The sequence below is a fragment of the Ovis canadensis genome, chromosome 3 (assembly GCF_042477335.2).
Source record: "Ovis canadensis isolate MfBH-ARS-UI-01 breed Bighorn chromosome 3, ARS-UI_OviCan_v2, whole genome shotgun sequence".
Lineage (NCBI taxonomy): Eukaryota > Metazoa > Chordata > Mammalia > Artiodactyla > Bovidae > Ovis > Ovis canadensis.
The window spans coordinates 141,333,153-141,351,434 of record NC_091247.1 but is presented as its reverse complement, the minus strand read 5'-3'; the positions used below and the strand labels follow the sequence as shown (position 1 = coordinate 141,351,434).

Here is an 18,282-nt window from a genome sequence, read left to right as displayed (position 1 = left end):
TTAAGTGAAAAATTTCTTATGGTGGTGATGATAAATTACATTAGAGTCTCTAAATTGTGCCATGTATAATCGTGGGAATGACAGAGATCCTTTTAGATTTGTGCATCCTTCTCAATAACTTTATTTTCTTTAGGCTATTAAATAGTTTGGCTTATTGTCTTCATGATAAATGTCATATATAAGTGTACTACTTAGAGACATTGAAAGCATTAGTCTGCTTTTATTCCTCTGTTATTGAATGTCATTATGCCTTTTAGGTAGCCCTGGTTTACCCCAACAATGATCCAGTCATGTTCATGGTGGCTTTTTACGGGTGTCTCCTGGCAGAAGTGATTCCAGTGCCGATAGAGGTACCTCTTACCCGAAAGGTAACACTGCTTAATTTAAGAGGAATGTAGCCTGATGTAACATGTCTGGCATCTAGGTTCTTGGATCAGTTGACTCAGTTACAACACTTAAAGGGGCTTCCCTGGTTGCTCAAACAGTCAAGAATCTGCCTGCAATGCAGGAGACCTGGGTTCAGCCTCTGGGTTGGGAAGATTCCGTGGAGGAGGGCATGGCAACCTACCCCAGTATTCTTGCCTGGAGAGTCCCATGGACTGGCGGGCTACAGTCCATGGGGTCCCAAAGAGTCAGACATGACTGAGCGTCTAAGCACACACCACAGAACACTTCAAACAGTTTGACCATTTTCCTAAGTACTTCACTTCACTTTCTAAAAACAGAAGTTGTGGAAAATTTATTTATGAATATTTTCAAGTTTCATGAAAATAACCTATTTTCAACTAAGATAGAATTTTTCTATATCATATATATATACCACTTAAAAATTATGGGGACATACTTGACTTTTCAATAATTAGCTGTTATAGAAAGTCCCACCCTTGCTTCAGAGACTGTAAGTAATCCACATTTATAGTAGGTGGAGTCTTTCCATAAGAGCATTTTCCTTAACATCTAAGATTTCTATTAAGTCCAAGTGTGATACAGTGATGTTGTGTTACTACTCTGGGATATAGAATTTACTTTGGCAACACATTAGCCCTACTAAAATGAAGCATATGTAGCAAATGTCAAAGTTTAACCAAGTGATTTCTCCATGAGCTGTTTGACTCTAATTTTCTCATGCAGTTTATTATTGAGAGTTGCTGGTGAAGACAAATATGGTGGAAACTGTAGATTTACAAGAAAAAAATTTTTTTTCTGAAAGGAATAAAAAACAAAATGAGTAGCATCCCTGAAACTCTGGTTGATAGAAGGAAGTATTTTTAGATTGGTCAGGAAATCATAGGGTTGTTCTTAAATTATTAAGTTGGCAGTGTTTATGTGGTTTCATAATGATATTTTTAAGATGACATTTTAATAGAAATGCTTTAGGCTGTGTCTTTTGGTTTTGTTTCTCTGCTGCTGTTATAAGGCTTAAATCTACCTCATTTAAAATAGAATAGAAGTATATGAACTTGGGTATAATTGTCCATTTACTTTCATTGTAAATTTGGACATTTGGTGTCCATTTACATTATTTAGTTCTGACCTGAATTGCTTTCCTTTTGGATTTGGGGTTATGGCTAGGTCAGGACAACTTAACCATGTTCACTTTTATTTCATTTCCTGAGATTAATTTAGAAGAGGAGCATTGCTGACCTTTGAGTAAAACTGCCACATTTGGCTGGTGGAATTCATCGTTAGCAGTGTCAGATTAATACGACATGGTTTGCACTCAGGAAATCATTGTGCTGTAGCAGTTATTTGGAGGAACATATTGTCACTGGATTTTGACAGTTGCCAGATATCAGGGGGATTTCATGAATGTATTGCACAAGTGCCAGAGTGTCACTGAGTGTCAGATTTGGGCTTGGGTGTGCTCACGCTCACTCCCCTGCCTACCATGTTCATTATCTTCTCTCCACAGGATGCTGGGGGGCAGCAGATTGGCTTCTTGCTGGGAAGCTGTGGTGTTGCCTTAGCTCTTACCAGTGAGGTCTGTCTAAAGGGACTGCCAAAAACTCAGAATGGAGAAATCGTACAATTTAAAGGTTGGTGATATTTGCACCTGAATTATCAGTTAAAAACTAATGCTGAGTGCTTTAATTAGTGTTTTAATTTACTAGTAGCTAAGTATTTAACATATTTTCTTATTTAATTCTCACAGTCTTATGAAGTAGGTACCATTATTATCCCCATTTTACAGGTGAGGAAACTGAGACACAGAGAGGTTAAGTAACTTGCCCAAAGTCACAGCTAATATATGGCAGAGCAGCGATTTGAACCCAAATCTGTCTGAATCCATAGCCCACACTCTTAACCTTTATGCTGATGGTTGGAAAAGCTACCACTCTGTTCACTAAAACTAAATGCTACATGTAGAGACAGAGGATAGACCACTAACCTCAGTGGACTTCCACTGCCAAATGGACCTCCCAGTTGTTGAGGTAATGTCAAGGCCTGGTGTTAGCGTGTGGAACGATTGTGCTTTTGAAAGAAGGTATAAATGTCTGATGATTTATCACTAAACACGAAATGAGGTATTTTCTTGGTTATAAATGATCTTGATTTGATCTCTTGATATTTAAAATGACCAATTCATTGTGAATTCCTTTTCTGATGGCTTAGGCAATTCAATTTTTATTTTGGGTTTGGTTTAGGTTGGCCCCGGCTCAAATGGGTTGTAACAGATTCCAAGTACCTTTCAAAGCCACCTAAGGACTGGCAGCCCCTCATCTCACCTGCTGGCACAGAGCCAGCATACATTGAGGTAAGTCCCAATTCTGGGACGTACATTTTGGCTTTTCCTTTGGCTTTGGTTGAGGTCCCATAAAATTTAAAACTAACTTTTTGCAGTTTTAATGTTAGTAGGTCCCCTTGGTTTGTTAGATTGCCATCTTTTGCCCCATAAGATGCTTTCCAGTGGCCCTTCTATCCCAATTATTTTGAGCATAACTACCTATTCATGAGAAAGACAACAAAGAAATTGACCCTTGTCATGTAAGAAAGTTACAGAAGACTTTGAGAAGTTCAGAGGTTTAATAAATGATTTACTGGCAGAGGTATTTCTTTGCTGCTTTGGGGATGGGAGTGGTAGGGGTGAGGGGGGCAGTGAGAGACTGAAGAAATGAGGAGGAAAAATAGCTGTGCTTGAAAAGAACAAATTTAACAGATGAAGAGCAAGAAGAAACAGATGGCTGGAGCGTTTGGTACTGAAGGTTATTGTGGTTGCGTGATTGATTGATGACATAATCCAGTTGAGGGATTAAGTCCTACTGCATACCAGGCACCAGGCCAAGTGCTTTAAATGCAGTATCTCAGTCAATCCTCCCAAGTACCCTGTGAGGTTGGCGGGGGGGGGGGGGGGGCGGGGATGCTGTTAGTAAACCTGCTTAGTAGCTAAGAAGACTAAGACTTCAACTAACTTCAGTCACCAACCAAACGGTTGTCTAAAAACTTTGACTCGAATGACAGAGCTGGAACTCAAATTCCCATCTGTTGCACTCTAAAAGCTGTGCCCTCAAGTACTCTGAATTTTGCTTGAGACAATGTTAGTAAATGTTCAACAACTTTGCTAAATAAATGAATAAACATCCATAAATTATTTAAAAAAAAAGATTTTGGGAAAAAATCCCCCCAACCTTGAGCCCTGGCTTCCTTGATAGCTCAGTTGGTAAAGAATCCACCTGCAATGTAGGAGACCCCGGTTTGATTTCTGGGTTGGGAAGATCCACTGGAGAAGGGATAGGCTACCCATTCCAGTATTCTTGGGCTTCCCTTGTGAGCGCAGCTGTTAAAGAATCCACCCACAATGTGGCAGACCTGGGTTCGATCCCTGGGTTGGAAAGATCCCCTGGAGAAGGGAAAGGCTACCTACTCTAGTATTCTGGCCTGGAGAATTCCATGGACTCTGTAGTCTATGGGGTCACAAAGAGTCAGACGTGATTAAACAACTTTTGCATAAAAGGGAAGAGAGGGGCTTCCCTGACTGTCCAGTGGTTAAGATTCTGTGTTTCCAATGCAAGGGCAGGTTTGATCCCTGGTCAAGGCACTAAGATCCCATATGTCATGCAGTGTAGCCAAGAAAATTTAAAAAAAGAAAAGGGAAGAGAGTGGGCGGTAACTTTAAGAGGTAACGTGCTGATGTTGGATGGAAGAAGGATTGCTTTTAGAGATGAAAGGGATATGAGTATATTTAAATGGCAGACAAGTAAATAGGCAATTAAAATACTAAATCTAGCAGTCAGCTCTCAATCCATATTATCTCTCAGTGATGACATGGTTCATCCCATCGTCCTCCTTAAAACTGTTCAGTGGCTTCCCTGACTACTCACTGACCACTCCTTTTCAGGCTTCTTTATTGGTTCTTTGTAAAAGGTGAAGAGCCCTCTGTTATGTGGCTGCTGCTTAGCTCTCTGAGCATGTAGAACTACTGTCCTGTACATTTCCAGGCTTCTGCTGTTCTGCATGAACTTGCAGTTTTCACTGGAATCCTCTTATTATCCATAGGACATTGCTAGTGAGTTTCAAGTGTCCTGTGGGTAATAGGAAGCTATCAAAGTATTGTCAGCACAAGAGTGGTAAGAATAAATATGTGGTTAAAAGATGTATCTGTTTGGTGGGGTTAAGATAGGAAATGAGGAGCTTTGACAGTTATCCAGGTGAACCCAAGTTCACGGAGATGGGGATGGAGAAAAGCAGATGGATGGAGCTGAGATGCAGTAAGGAAATAGCAGAGGCAGGACTTAATGACTGACTCTGGAGAGGGAGGAGGCAAGAAAGACACGCAGGTTTCTGACTTGGGCAACTGGAGAGATGATGGCATCCTTCACTAAGATAGAAAGTACAGCAAGAGGGACTTCCTTGCTGGTCTGGTGGCTAAGATTCCACTCTCCCAGTGCGTGCCGCAGCTAAGAGTTCTCATGCCACAACTAGAGATTCCATGTGTCACAGCAAAGATTGAAGAGCCCGTGTCCTGCAGCTTATACTAGTATAGCCTAATAAATATATTAAAATAATTTTTTTTTAAAGTGATGACAAGAAAAGTTTTCATGGGTGGAGAGGTGGTGTTGGTTACATTGGGTTTCAAGGGACTATGGGTCAGTCACGGTGAAGAGTTGACCCTCCAAGTCTGAATCTCTGGAAAAGAGGTCTGAGCTGGAGATGGAGAATTGAGAGTCATCAGGAGTGTGGTACCCTGATGGATAGAAGTGAAAAGAGGACTTCCCTGGTGATACAGTGGATGAGCGTCTGCTTGCCAATGCAGGGACCCTGGGTTCAATCCCTGGTCTGAGAAGATTCCACAGGCTGTTGAACATCTAAACCCATATGCCACAACTACTGAGCCTGTGCTTTAAAGCCCAAAGCTGCAACTGCTGAGCCCGCATGCCGCAACTGCTGAGCCTGCGTGCTGCCACCACTGAAGCCCGTGTGCCTAGAGCCTGCGCTCTGCAACAGGAGAGTAACTCGCACTCTCTGCAACTAGAGTAAGCCAGTGCACAGCAACAAAGACCCAGTGCAGCCGAAAATACATAAATAAAAATTTTTTTAAGTGAAAAAAGAGGAGGAAGAACAGGACTTTCAGGGAATGCCAGCATTCAAAGGATGAGCAGAGAGAGTGAAGGGACGGGAGAGAATGTTGAACAGGAAAGAGGAGTATCACAAAAACCGAGAAAGGAGAAAGTGTCAAGAAAGGTGTCAGAAATTACAGAAAGGTCAGATACAGTGAAGTGTGCAATATGTGCTTTTGATTTAACAATAAAATGAAAAGTGACTGATCCTGGTAAAAAGCAACTTGAGGAGGTATCAAGCAGCTTCGAAGTAAAAGTGAAATTACAGCTGATTGGTCTGGAGGCGTGAATGGGCCGTCTCCCAGTCTCCCCTCCCCGCCAGGAGCTGCTGATAGACTAACGCACCTTTGGCTCTGCTTGCTGTGCTTGCCGTGTATTTGATGCTGTGCTCTGTTAATGCAGCCTGAGTCACTTGTTTGTTTCAGCTTCGTTAGCAGCCGCTTCACACGGATTAACTGATTAACTAGTTAAACTTTGAAGAATTTTTCACTTTTGTTGAGCTTTGTCATTCTCTAGTCCTATCTTTGTGTGATTGAAGTTTGGGGCCCAGTTGCCCAGCTTCAGATATTTATATGAAGTGTTAAATTCAGCCCATTGTCATGGTTTTTCTGGGTTTCATTCTAGTTTTGTCATTTGAAATAACCCATTTTATTGTTTCTTGTGTTTTTGTTTTCTGTGGTTTTTTCTCTCCTAGTATAAAACAAGCAAAGAAGGGAGTGTAATGGGAGTTACAGTGTCCCGCCTTGCAATGCTGTCTCACTGCCAAGCTCTGTCCCAGGCCTGCAATTATTCTGAAGGTCAGACTTCACCCCGTGACTGGCTGCACTGTGAGCTCAGACCTCTGTGACTGCGAGCCCTCTGCCCGGTGACTGGACTCCAGTTAATGACCGCATTCAGAGGAAAATGTTCTAAGACACATTCTTGGCTCGCTTTTGCTTTCTTCTTTTTCACAAATATGCTGTAATTTAAAGGAACGAAAATTCTGGGCAACCCAAATATGTAAAGAATGATTTCTGGAGTGCAGAAATAGAGAGCTAATTAAGTCCATGTGCTTATTAGCTGTGGAATGTCAGGTACCTTCATCTCCCCATGCGTATAGAGCTGTCACCAGCTGTAAGTTTGGAGTTAGAATCAAAGAAATTCTGCTACCAAAAAGCACAGATTAAAACATAAAAAGTATTCTGGATTGTTGGACTTTAGATGTGTTGTTAGATATTGCATAAGGACGATTTCCCTTAGAAGGTTCTTCACAATATTAATTCTTTTAGTGTTTTTTTTATTTTTTCGTAGAATGAAACAAGTTAATATGTGCTCCTTATGGCAGCATTATACAGCCACATTCTTGTTTGGTTAAAAAGTATATATATGTAATAAAATCAATCAAAATATCAAAAGGAGTTGATTGAATTATCATATATTCATATGCTGGGTTATAATCTGAGGTTTCAAAACTCAGGTTCTTAAAGATTGTTTCAGTATATTATTAAGTGCAAACAAATCAGATACAGAGCAGTATATGCCAATTTTGTTGTCAGTTATCTATCTCTATACAAGTATATAAGCTTAGAAGCATATGTGCATGTATGTAGATATGAGATATAGATTTATACATATACCACCATTTTTTATTTTCTCTAGGAAGTATAATTTTCTACATATGCTTGTGAAACAAACATGTGATCCTTATATAATTAGGAAAAAATTATCTCAAAGACAGTGCCTAAGTCAAGGAATTCCAAATTCATTGTGTCATCTGTGACCACGTCACCCTGTGATCACTTCCCCAGCCAGTTTGAGGGGACCCTCGTGATCAGAAGATCCTGAGAGCTTTTAGTGTTTTTTTAAAAGTACCAAGTCGGTTGTTTAACAGAGGCAAGTGACAGAATTTTGCTACTTAAGCTAATTTCCTTATGTTTTTTTCCTGTTTTTTTTTTTTTTGTCTGTTGCAGGAGAAACAGTAGTGAATGTTCTAGACTTTAAGAAGGATGCTGGGCTGTGGCATGGCATGTTTGCGGTAAGCTACACAGAATCAAGAGCTTCGTTGTACTTATGATTCAGATCACTGTGTGTACTGTGTAACCACAGCATCTCGTGGTGTCTGTATGAAGTTTAAGCTTCCAAAAGATCAGTAGTATTTTCCAGGAGAATTTAGTTTTGTGTTATGAATGGTAAATTTTTTTTTTTTTAAGGAGAATGTAATTCTGTTTTTTCTCCTTGGTGTGATTGGTCATACCCTTCACGTAATAGTATATAGTGGAACTTAGGTTCCAAAATTTTTTAAAATATCTACTATGATAGCTCAAAGCTTGAAATATTCTATCCGTGACTATATGTTTTTCAAAGAACCTCTTCTCTTTTCTGAAGAACAAATTACCTAAATATATCTAGAACTTTGAAGCTGTGGTTAATAATATCTAACTTTCTATTGGACAGAATGCTTGAATGAGTCCGTGTTGCAATGAAAGAATATTGTAAACAAGGTAGATCAGGCTCCTTTCCATAGCAGAGGAACAGGTACGGTGCCAAGGGAGTTAGAAAAAGGTGACTTCCTCCCAGCTCTGGCCTCAATTTTTATGCAAGAGGTAGCAGTTGAATTGGACTGAGAAATGAGTAAGATAGAGTCATATGGAGATTTTTGGGAGGGGGGAGGCATTCCAAGTGGGAAAAGTTTCTTATGGAGCGTTTTGATTAGGAAGGAAGAGAGGAGAGATACAGGACCCTCAGGACCTTTGAGAGTATCTTGTCCAACTTCCTCACACATTGTAGGAGACTAAGAAAGAGTGGGAGATGAAGCCCAGGGAAGAAGAGTGTTTCCCTTTTCTCCCAGGATCCCTCAGATTAGTAAAAGCCTTATTCCTTGAGCCATACATGCTTTCTAGCTCTTCTCTGAAGTCCTTCCCATTCCCTTTTTTTTTTTTTTTCCCAATCAAAACTTAAGAAACCCTTGTGAGGAGTTAGAATCTTCTCTCTGTGATACACAGAGCAAGATAGGGACATGTGTGAAGAATTAGTTATAAACACCATTCTTCCCCTGAAATCCAGGTTTGTCACCATAGCTGGAAACTTGGGGAAGGGAGGAAAAAGAAGTTTGCAGTGGTATTTTGGTATCTTTGGACCACTGCACAGAATGGCCAGTCTAAGTACCAAGATTTAGTTACTCTGTCAGGCTGGATCTCTTTGGGGACGGGAGTCCTGGGTGTGTTCAGCAGGAGAAACACCAAATTGAATGACCGTCTCAGATTGTTCAGTTTTATCTACCCAAACACCTAACAGGTCTAGGCAGGATCTCCTGTAAGTGACAAGTAAACTTTGATTTCTTGCTTTGGAAGACCCAGCCCTTTGTGGTATGTAATATGTGCTTATGCTTGCATAAGCATGTTGAAGGAAGGCACTTAGAGGGTTGGAGGGCAGTTTGGCAGTTGTCTGTTCAGTTTATTTATTTATTTATTTATTTTCTGACACATTGTCTTATTTTATTCAAATAGCAGTCTGTTCACACATGATCCAAGAACACTTGAATAATAAAGCAAATATAACCACATGTTAAAAATTGGTCTTCAAACATCATAGCCAGTGATGCCACGCTTGCCTATGATCTCGCCAACATAAAACCACATCCACACCTCAGTGGCCACCAAACCATTCAGTAGAGCTTCCTTAACAGTGAGCTGTTTGAAGCTACCAGTTTTAGCACTGTTGATAATTTTTTTCAAGCTCTGAATTGCTGTAGGGATCTCAGCAGGGGTTGGAGGAACCAGCTCAACCTTGGCATAGTACCAAAACATGGCCAATCGAGGCTTCGAGTAAGTCACAGCAGCGTTGACCAGCGCCGGGGCCTTCTCCGCGAGGTTACAGACAAACTGGGCCATGGTCCTAGGACGGAGAGCCCATCACCCCGACTGGCCGGCTGAATGTCACCCGCCTGCTGTCTGTTCAGTTTAAAAGCATGCATCCTGTGACTCAGTGGTACAACTTTTCTGTACCTACCCTAGAGAAACACTTGCCCACGTGCTAGGGAAATGAGTATAAATATGTTCCTTGAAACGTTGTTTGTGATTGCAAAAAGTTTGTCGACAACAGAGAAATACCTAAGTAAACTTGGTATAGTCATACTATGGAATATTATGCAGTGGGTTAAAAAAATATATAGATCTCTTACACTGATATAGATCAATTTCATTATGTTTCGGGCTTCCCTCATGGCTCAGATGGTAAAGAATCTGCTTGCAATGTAAGAGACCCAGATTTGATCGCTGGGTTGGGAAGACCTCCTGGAGAAGGAAATGAGAACCCACTCCAGTATTCTTGCCTAGAGAATCCCATGGACGGAGGAGCCTGGCAGGCTACAGTCCATGGGGTCACAGAGTCAGACAAGACTGAGCAACTAACACTTACACAAATAGGCGTAGATTTAGCTCTAACACAGTGTAAGTGAAAAAAAGGCAAGTGGCAGATACATGTATAGTATGATGCCTTTCATGTTAAAAATACTTTTATATTTCTATGGGGAAGAATATACATATAGATACCTATAAAAAGGAATGGAAGGATTCATGGCAGATTCTTAACAATGATTATCTCTGAGGAGGAGAGGAGGGAATCAGATTTGAGAATAGGTAGCAAAGGAGGCTTCAACCTTATAGTTAATATTTTAGATTTTTTTCAAAGAGCATTAGTGTTTGAGTATTATATGGTTAAAATTGTTAACAGAGTATCAATTCAGTTTTAAAATGCTAAGTGTGTATTAGATATTGATTACTTTTATCTTTCTTTGCTTTTCAGAATGTAATGAATAAGATGCATACAATTAGTGTACCCTACTCTGTTATGAAGACTTGCCCTCTCTCTTGGGTCCAAAGAGTACATGCTCACAAAGGTAGTTACACATAGCATCTAAGCTTTAATTATGTGACTGTTTGAGATTTCAGGGCTTTTCAAGTTGGTCTTCTAGAGACATACTTCTCTGCCTTGGTACCTTAACAGATTTTAGAATTTGGTTACTCTAAGATTAGATATGTTGTCTAGTTCATCTCGGTTGGTGTCCTTTCTGAAGAACTGAGATGACTGTGTGTGAGTCTGGGCCTGAGTTAGAGTTACTGGATGCTCTGGTGCTCGATCCTTCCTCAGCTTGGATAACGAGGCCTATCCATAGGTCTCTGTGAGCAAGGTAGTCACGTGTCCATCAGTCACTGCCACCTCGGAGCACCTGGCACCATTTCTTTGAGACCTTTCTTATTTTCTCTTAAGTGCAGTTCATGATTCCTAAAATAAATGAAAATGTTTTTACTGTAGCATATTAATATCTACCAAAGTTAGCACATGTGTGTTAACTTTACCCCTTTTGCATTTATAGCCAAGGTGGCTTTAGTGAAATGCCGAGACCTGCACTGGGCTATGATGGCTCATCGGGACCAAAGAGATGTGAGCTTGAGTTCCCTCCGGATGCTGATTGTGACGGATGGAGCTAATCCCTGTGAGTATTTCTGGAGTGTCTGTCTGGGAGTAGCCTTTCCTTTGGTAGGTTGAGGTTTTCGTCCCCTTTCCATAAGCAGTTTTTTTGTTTTTAAACATCTGTATTGAGAGAGAGTTCACATATCATGAAACTCACCCATTTAAAGTACAGTTCAGTGGTTTTAGCATGTTCATAGAGTTATAACACTATCACCATTGACCTGAGTTTAGAACATCACCATCCCCAAAAGAAACCCCATACCCATTCGTCATCCTTTCCCATTTCCCATCCTCTGTCCCTTGGCCCCAGGCAACTGCTAATCTACTTCTTGTCTCTATATATTTACCTATTCTGGACATTTCACATAAATGTAGTCATGCTATATGTGGTTTTTTCTGACCAACTCCTTGCGCTTAGCATATTTTCAAGGTCCCTCCATGTTGTCTCCTATGTCTGGACTTTATTCCTTTATGCTGCCATATAATATTCCTTTGTATAGATATATTACATTTCATGTAGTCATTCATCATTTGATGGATCTATAAGCTTTTAAAAGCACTCTGTTCTCACTCACTTAGATCCTTTCTCTGTCATGTAACTAAAAAGAGCAATGAGGGGATAACTTACTATAACCAAGTGTCTGGACTTTATGTAAATTCCCTGTCAGCAAATCAGAAGAGTTCACAAAAGCTTTTAGAGACCTTACTGTGTTGCCACCTTTTCCCAACAAGCACAAACATCCTGAGCCTCCATAGGGTAGAATCAGGTAGAGCATTAGACACTACTGTGTTCTTTGTCATCAGTGAACTTTTGTCGGCAGTCAGTGATCATCCTGGTATAAAACACAAACCTGGGGCTGACCTTAATAAGAAACAAGTCAGCGAGTACATGAAAAGGATGGCACTAAGCCAGAATATTAGTAATGCCCTGGCTGCAATGCAGTAGTAGCTTCAGGAAGAGTTGCTTGCTTCCAAACCAGCTGCCTGTTGCCTGCAGTACACCTCTGCTATTGATTCGGCAGTTCAGTAGGAGCAGCCATATTCCACGCTGTAACTTTAAATAGTGTCAGTGACCTTTCATGGGCTGGACAAGCATTTGTTTGTCCTTGAAACCTCTCAGCCACCTCAGAGTCACAGTAAAATACTTGTGCAGAATTAATGGCTTGCCAGGTGGCTCAGTGGTAAAGAATCTGCCTGCCAATGCAGAAGACGCAGGAAATGCAGTTTCGATCCCGGGGTCAGGAAGATCCCCCGGAGAAGTGAATGGCAACCCACTCCAGGATTCTTGCCTGGAAAAAATCTCATGGACAGGGTCCATGTGGTCACAAAGAGTTGGGCACGACTGAGCATACACTCACACAAACGATGTACAAATGTGTCAGCTTTCTGTTCTTTACCAGTTTCCTGCAGTAATGAAGATCACACTTTCAAGCTTTCAGGTTGATCTGTTTCAACTCCTCAGGGTCTGTGTCATCCTGTGATGCCTTCCTGAGTCTGTTCCAAAGCCATGGTCTGAAACCCGAGGCCATCTGTCCATGTGCTACTTCTGCCGAAGCCATGACTGTCGCGATCCGCAGGTATCGTTCAGAACGCTGGTGCTCTTGATGGCTATTACAGCTCTGATCCAATGTGCAGAACTGACCGGGTGCTGACAGAGGGGTGAGGTCTAATGTTCTGCTTCATAAGCCTGAAAATGAAGATGACTTTGTAGAGCAATTTGAAGCATCTCATTTATTATTCCTACTATTGCCCTAAGTGTACCTAGGAAACTGGAATTTTATTTCAGCTGTTCTCATCTTGTATTTGTGAATTAGTTCTTTTTCTCTCTTCAGAATCCTTAGTATCTTAGACAAGAAATGTACTCGATCGTAGCTTACGTGAGGGTACTACCTGTACATGTAGTACACTCAGGCCAATATATTATTTTATTAAACAATTTATTTATTAATTATTTGGCGGCAGAAAGTCTCAGATGTGGTAAGTGGAATCTAGTTTCCTGACCAGGGGTTGAACCTATGCCCCCTGCATTGGGAGCATGAGGTCTTAACCATTGGACCACTAAGGAAGTCCTCAAGCCAATATATTCTTAACAACCAATTAAATTTTACTTTTTCCACCATGCTTTGCAAGTGTGAATTTGATTAATTTGGCAGATTTTTAGTAGAAAAAATGAGGATTTTTGTTTGTGTGGTACCCAGAGAAAATTTCTCTTTCCTCCATATTCATACTTTTCTCTTAATAGCTTATAATTTGACAAATTTGATAAGTTTATTTTGTCTTCAGACCTGGAGTTCCAGGGGCCCCTTTGCCAGGAAGAGCCATTCTGTCCATGAATGGATTGAGCTATGGGGTAATACGGGTCAACACTGAAGATAAAAATTCAGCACTGACTGTTCAGGATGTGGGCCATGTGATGCCTGGGGGTGAGTTCTCAGGAGCGCCATTTGCTTTTCATAAGATGTGTCTTTAGAGATAGTGGAAGCTGATGAAATGTGATCCAAAATTAGTATTTAGACCCTTTGTAAGAGTCTTACCTTCCAGCAGAATTGGGTGATTTAATTGTGAATGTTTCAGGTACAGTTGTTCACATGGATAGCTAAACACTTGAGTGATGCTAAAGTAGTCTGGTTTTCACAGTAGTTACCAAGATGTTGGGCTGACAGAAAGTTAGAGTACTCTGCGTCCTGTGTGTTTGAGATTGATCTGTGTGAGGGTAAATTAACTGAACCCGTTTCCTCAGACTTTGCAGTCATTTTTAATGTCAGTCTTTAAAAGCTTCAGTCTGCATCTGCTGTATGTTCTGTGTGCTGAATTTAAAAAATTACCTTCAGGACCAAAAGATGGAAATTTCAGGTGTACCTAGACAGTGTCAGGTCTCTTTTTAACATTCCTGTGGAGTATTCTAACTTAATGCCTCTCAATAAATGGGAAACTTTCCTGGGTTCATTAGGATGAGGCTGTTTCTGCGAAGGTTTTCCAGACTGTCCCTTGACTGTGTTTTCTGTACCCTAGGGATGATGTGCATTGTGAAACCCGATGGACCTCCTCAACTCTGCAAAACAGATGAAATTGGAGAAATCTGTGTCAGCTCCAGGACAGGAGGCATGATGTACTTTGGGCTTGCTGGGGTGACCAAAAACACATTTGAGGTATTTGATGTTTGAGTTGCATGGGGAGAATGTTGGGTCAGCTATGGCGGCTGAGCTGGCTGATGGGAAATATACCTTGCAGCAGTTGGGAGTGTGTGCTCTGGAGTCGGGGTGCTCGGGGTCCAGCCCTGAGAGCCACAGCCTAGCTGGCCCTGGGTGAACTGCTTAACCTCTCTGTGCCCACTTTCCTTCTCTAATGAATGAATGTTTATAGAGTGCTTAGACCAGCACCTGGCACACACAAAATGTTTGTGCTTATCTCTTAAAAGAGTCCTCAGGGAAACTCACCCTGGTTAGTGCCCCATGGTCTGAGCTTCACAGTCCCCCATATTAACTAGTTACCTAACTCTGGCTGCTCTGGGCCTTGATCGCAGCACATGGGCTTTCTCTAGCTGTGGTGCTTGGGCTTTCCATAGTCGTGGCTTCTGTTGCTGCAGAGCATGGGCTCTAGGGTGCAGGGGCTCAGTAGTTGCAAGTCACAGGCTTAGAATAATGTGTAGAATCTTCTCGAACCAGGGATCAAACTCACGTCCTCATCATTGGCAGGCGGATTCTTAACCACTGGACTACCAGAAAAGTCCTGTAAGCCCCAAGGTTTAATTCTGAGAGTGCAGTGAGAATGGATTCATCTTTCAAGAGTAGGCTCAGGTTAGCCAAGCTTGTAAAGACTGATGTATTAAAGCAAATATGCTCCAATAAAAATTAATTACAAAAAAATAGATGGATGTAAATTGGAATGCCAGCTTCCTAATGAAAAATGAAAACCTGGTCTGTCACAGGGGCAGATTGCTCTGGTTATTCAGGCTTTCAGTGAGAGAAATATTTATTGAGTGCCTTCTGCGTGTCTGGCACTATTTTCCATGCTTGTGATACGTCAGGAAAAACCCAAAACTCCTCATATAGTTCATTTTTCAGTGAAACTAGCGCATCATTTTCCTGCAGGCAGTTCTGCATGTGAAGCCAAATTGTAATGAAAGTCTGCCTGGTGAGCCTGGAAATCAGAACAGGCATGATTAATTGTCTGTATTTCCTAACTGGGATTAACCTGCCTCAGGCTCCCTTTTAGGGAGCAGAGAACTCCAGTCTGTGGGCCATGTTCCCTTCACATTAAACAGGGGTTATATGACCACTGCCAGTTCTCAGTTCTTTTAGCTTCCCTTGTGGGCTTCCTTGATGGCTCAGATGGTAAAGAATCCACCTGCAATGCAGGAGACTCAGGTTCGATCCCTGGGTCAGGAAGATCCTTTGGAAAAGGGAGTGGCAACCCACTCCAGTATTCTTGCCTGGAGAATTCCATAGACAGGAGCCTTGCAGGGTACTGTCCATGGGGTTGCAAAGAGTCAGACACGGGTGAGTGACTAACACTTTCACTTTTCTGTTAATCCAGACAAGTGGTTCTTAGTCTCAGTATGGTTATGGCACATCTGTCTGCCATCCCATATAAAAATCAGCACATGTAATTATGTAATAATAGGTGTAAATGGCAGGAGAATGTTATATTTATGTGTGGTGTGGTGGCTGAAAAAGGTTCCATCATCTATGTTTACACAGTCTAAAATGATATGATAGAAATTATTAAATATTTAAAAATTATTTTAAGTAATTTATTGCTAAATTAAATTTAATACCATCTTTTATTACCATCATCATCATCACTACTACATTCTTGGCCTACCTTCAAAAGTTATGACCACAACAACAATAAAAAAAGAAAACAAAGCAAAAAACAAGTTGTGACCAATTCATAAACTCTTAAAGCACATGTTCACTGCCATTCTCTTGGCTTATTTTCACAGGCGACTATCTTTGCTAAGGGTATATACATTTTACTAATTCCAATCTCACCTTATTTCTCTCTTAAGTGCTTGGACTACATGTTTGCATCTGAGTTTTTCTTCATTGCGCTTTCCTAATGTAAATAAGATTCTCAAGCAGTGTTTGAAGTTACTAATAATGTTTTAATACATTCCCCTATGAGGGCAAGTGCCTAGCCAAACTTCTCGGATTTAATACTAAGCTTCTAGGTCCATCAGATCAGATCAGTTCAGTTCAGTTCAGTCCCTCAGTCGTGTCCGACTCTTAGCGGCCCCAAGAATCGCAGCACGCCAGGCCTCCCTGTCCATCACCAACTCCTGGAGTTCACTCAGACTCACTTCCATCGAGTCAGTGATGCCATCCAGCCATCTCATCCTCTGTCGTCCCCTTCTCCTCCTGCCCCCAATCCCTCCCAGTGTCAGAATTTTTTCCAATGAGTCAACTCTTCGCATGAGGTGGCCAAAGTACTGGAGTTTCAGTTTCAGCATCATTCCCTCCAAAGAAATCCCAGGGCTGATCTCCTTTAGAATGGACTGGTTGGATCTCCTTGCAGTCCAAGGGACTCTCAAGAGTCTTCTCCAACACCATAGTTCAAAAGCATCAGTTCTTCGGCACTCAGCTTTCTTCACAGTCTAACTCTCACATCCATACATGACCACTGGAAAAACCATAGCCTTGACTAGACAGACCTTTGCTGGCAAAGTAATGTCTCTGCTTTTGAATATGCTGTCTAGGTTGGTCATAACTTTTCTTCCAAGGAGTAAGTGTCTTTTAATTTCATGGCTGCAGTCACCATCTGCAGTGATTTTGGAGCCCAAAAATACAAAGTCTGACACTGTTTGCCCATCTATTTGCCATGAAGTGGTGGGACCAGATGCCATGATCTTTGTTTTCTGAATGTTGAGCTTTAAGCCAACCTTTTCACTCTCCTCTTTCACTTTCATCAAGAGGCGTTTTAGTTCCTCTTCGCTTTCTGCCATAATGGTGGTGTCATCTGCATATCTGAGATTACTGATATTTCTCCCAGCAAGCTTGATTCCAGCTTGTGCTTCTTCCAGTCCAGTGTTTCTCATGATGTACTCTGCATATAAGTTAAATAAGCAGGGTGACAATATACAGCCTTGATGTACTCCTTTTCCTATTTGGAACCAGTCTGTTGTTCCATGTCCAGTTTTAATTGTTGCTTGCTGACCTGCATATAGGTTCCTCAAGAGGCAGGTTAGGTGGTCTGGTATTCCCATCTCTTTCAGAATTTTTCACAATTTATTGTGATCCACACAGTCATGTGATGAAGAAATTTTGAAATCTGCAGTAGGAATTTAATGACAGTGAAGTGGAATAAAAATCTGAACCAAAAAAGAAGAAAACTATTGCATTGATTTTGCAGATTAAAATTTTTCTAATATTTTTCTTACTGGATTTTTACATTTAAACCCTCTGAGAATTTTCCAGTGTGGTTAATACTTCACTAGAAAAAGATCTAAAAATGGCTGGTTGGAAGATAAAAGTGAGTTTTAAAAATAAACTACTGGTAGGGAATTCCCTGCTGGTCCAGTGGTTAGGACACCTCCCGTTCAGTGTGGAGAGCCAGCTTCAACTTCTAGTCAGGGAACTAAGATCTCACAAGGTACGTGGTGTGTCCAAGGAAAAAAAGCTTTGATGAGAAAAACTTTGTAACACATATGAATACAAAGAATTTTCCAGTGTCATCACTTACTAATTGATATGAGGCAATTGAAATTCTCCGTGCCTCACTTTCTCATCTGCAAAATGAAAATATTCTTTCTCACAGGGTTTTGTTGATTATTTCTAAAGTATTTACACTTGTGCCTGGCACACGATAAGCATTTAATAAATGTTAGATCTTGTTATAGTTATTCCCTATATAAAAGAAAGAAATCTTAAAAATTAAAGGGAAAAATCCAGTCAAATAGAAAAAGTAGACAGGAGGCTTGACTAGGCTATTCACTAAGGAAGTACAGATGCCTGATAAGCAAAGGAAAGGAAATTCATCTGTATCAGTAATAAAGAAATGCAGTTAAAGTGACAGTGGGATTTTTTTTTTTTTTTTTTTTGCCTACCAGATTGGCAAAGTTTGGAAAAATTGTTAACATATATTAGCCAAAGAATAGGGAAAGCATTCTAATATGATATTGGTAGAGTGTAAATTGCTATAATAGTTTCGTAGGACAGCCTGTTAAAATTGAAGAGACTGATGCACAGAAATATGTACAGCAGTATTCAGTAAAGCACTATTAGCAATAGTGAAAAGTTAGAGTGACCTACCTAGCTAGAAAGACTGGTTACATTCT

General features: G+C 40.8%; 1 protein-coding gene and 1 pseudogene across 2 annotated transcripts in view; one reads left to right on the top strand and one right to left on the bottom strand.

Moving 5' to 3' along the window:
• DIP2B (disco interacting protein 2 homolog B) overlaps positions 1 to 18,282 on the top strand; it is a 230,131-nt gene that overhangs the window by 171,170 nt on the left and 40,679 nt on the right. For both annotated transcript variants that reach the window (XM_069584350.1, XM_069584351.1), the window contains exons 10-19: positions 258 to 368; positions 1,913 to 2,036; positions 2,646 to 2,755; positions 6,250 to 6,352; positions 7,505 to 7,569; positions 10,338 to 10,431; positions 10,909 to 11,028; positions 12,469 to 12,583; positions 13,290 to 13,429; positions 14,019 to 14,155. In XM_069584350.1, the coding sequence (XP_069440451.1) occupies positions 258 to 368; positions 1,913 to 2,036; positions 2,646 to 2,755; positions 6,250 to 6,352; positions 7,505 to 7,569; positions 10,338 to 10,431; positions 10,909 to 11,028; positions 12,469 to 12,583; positions 13,290 to 13,429; positions 14,019 to 14,155 (1,119 nt within the window). The remainder of the gene's footprint in view (positions 1 to 257; positions 369 to 1,912; positions 2,037 to 2,645; positions 2,756 to 6,249; positions 6,353 to 7,504; positions 7,570 to 10,337; positions 10,432 to 10,908; positions 11,029 to 12,468; positions 12,584 to 13,289; positions 13,430 to 14,018; positions 14,156 to 18,282) is intronic.
• Positions 9,071 to 9,473, bottom strand: LOC138437321 (ATP synthase subunit g, mitochondrial pseudogene; annotated as a pseudogene).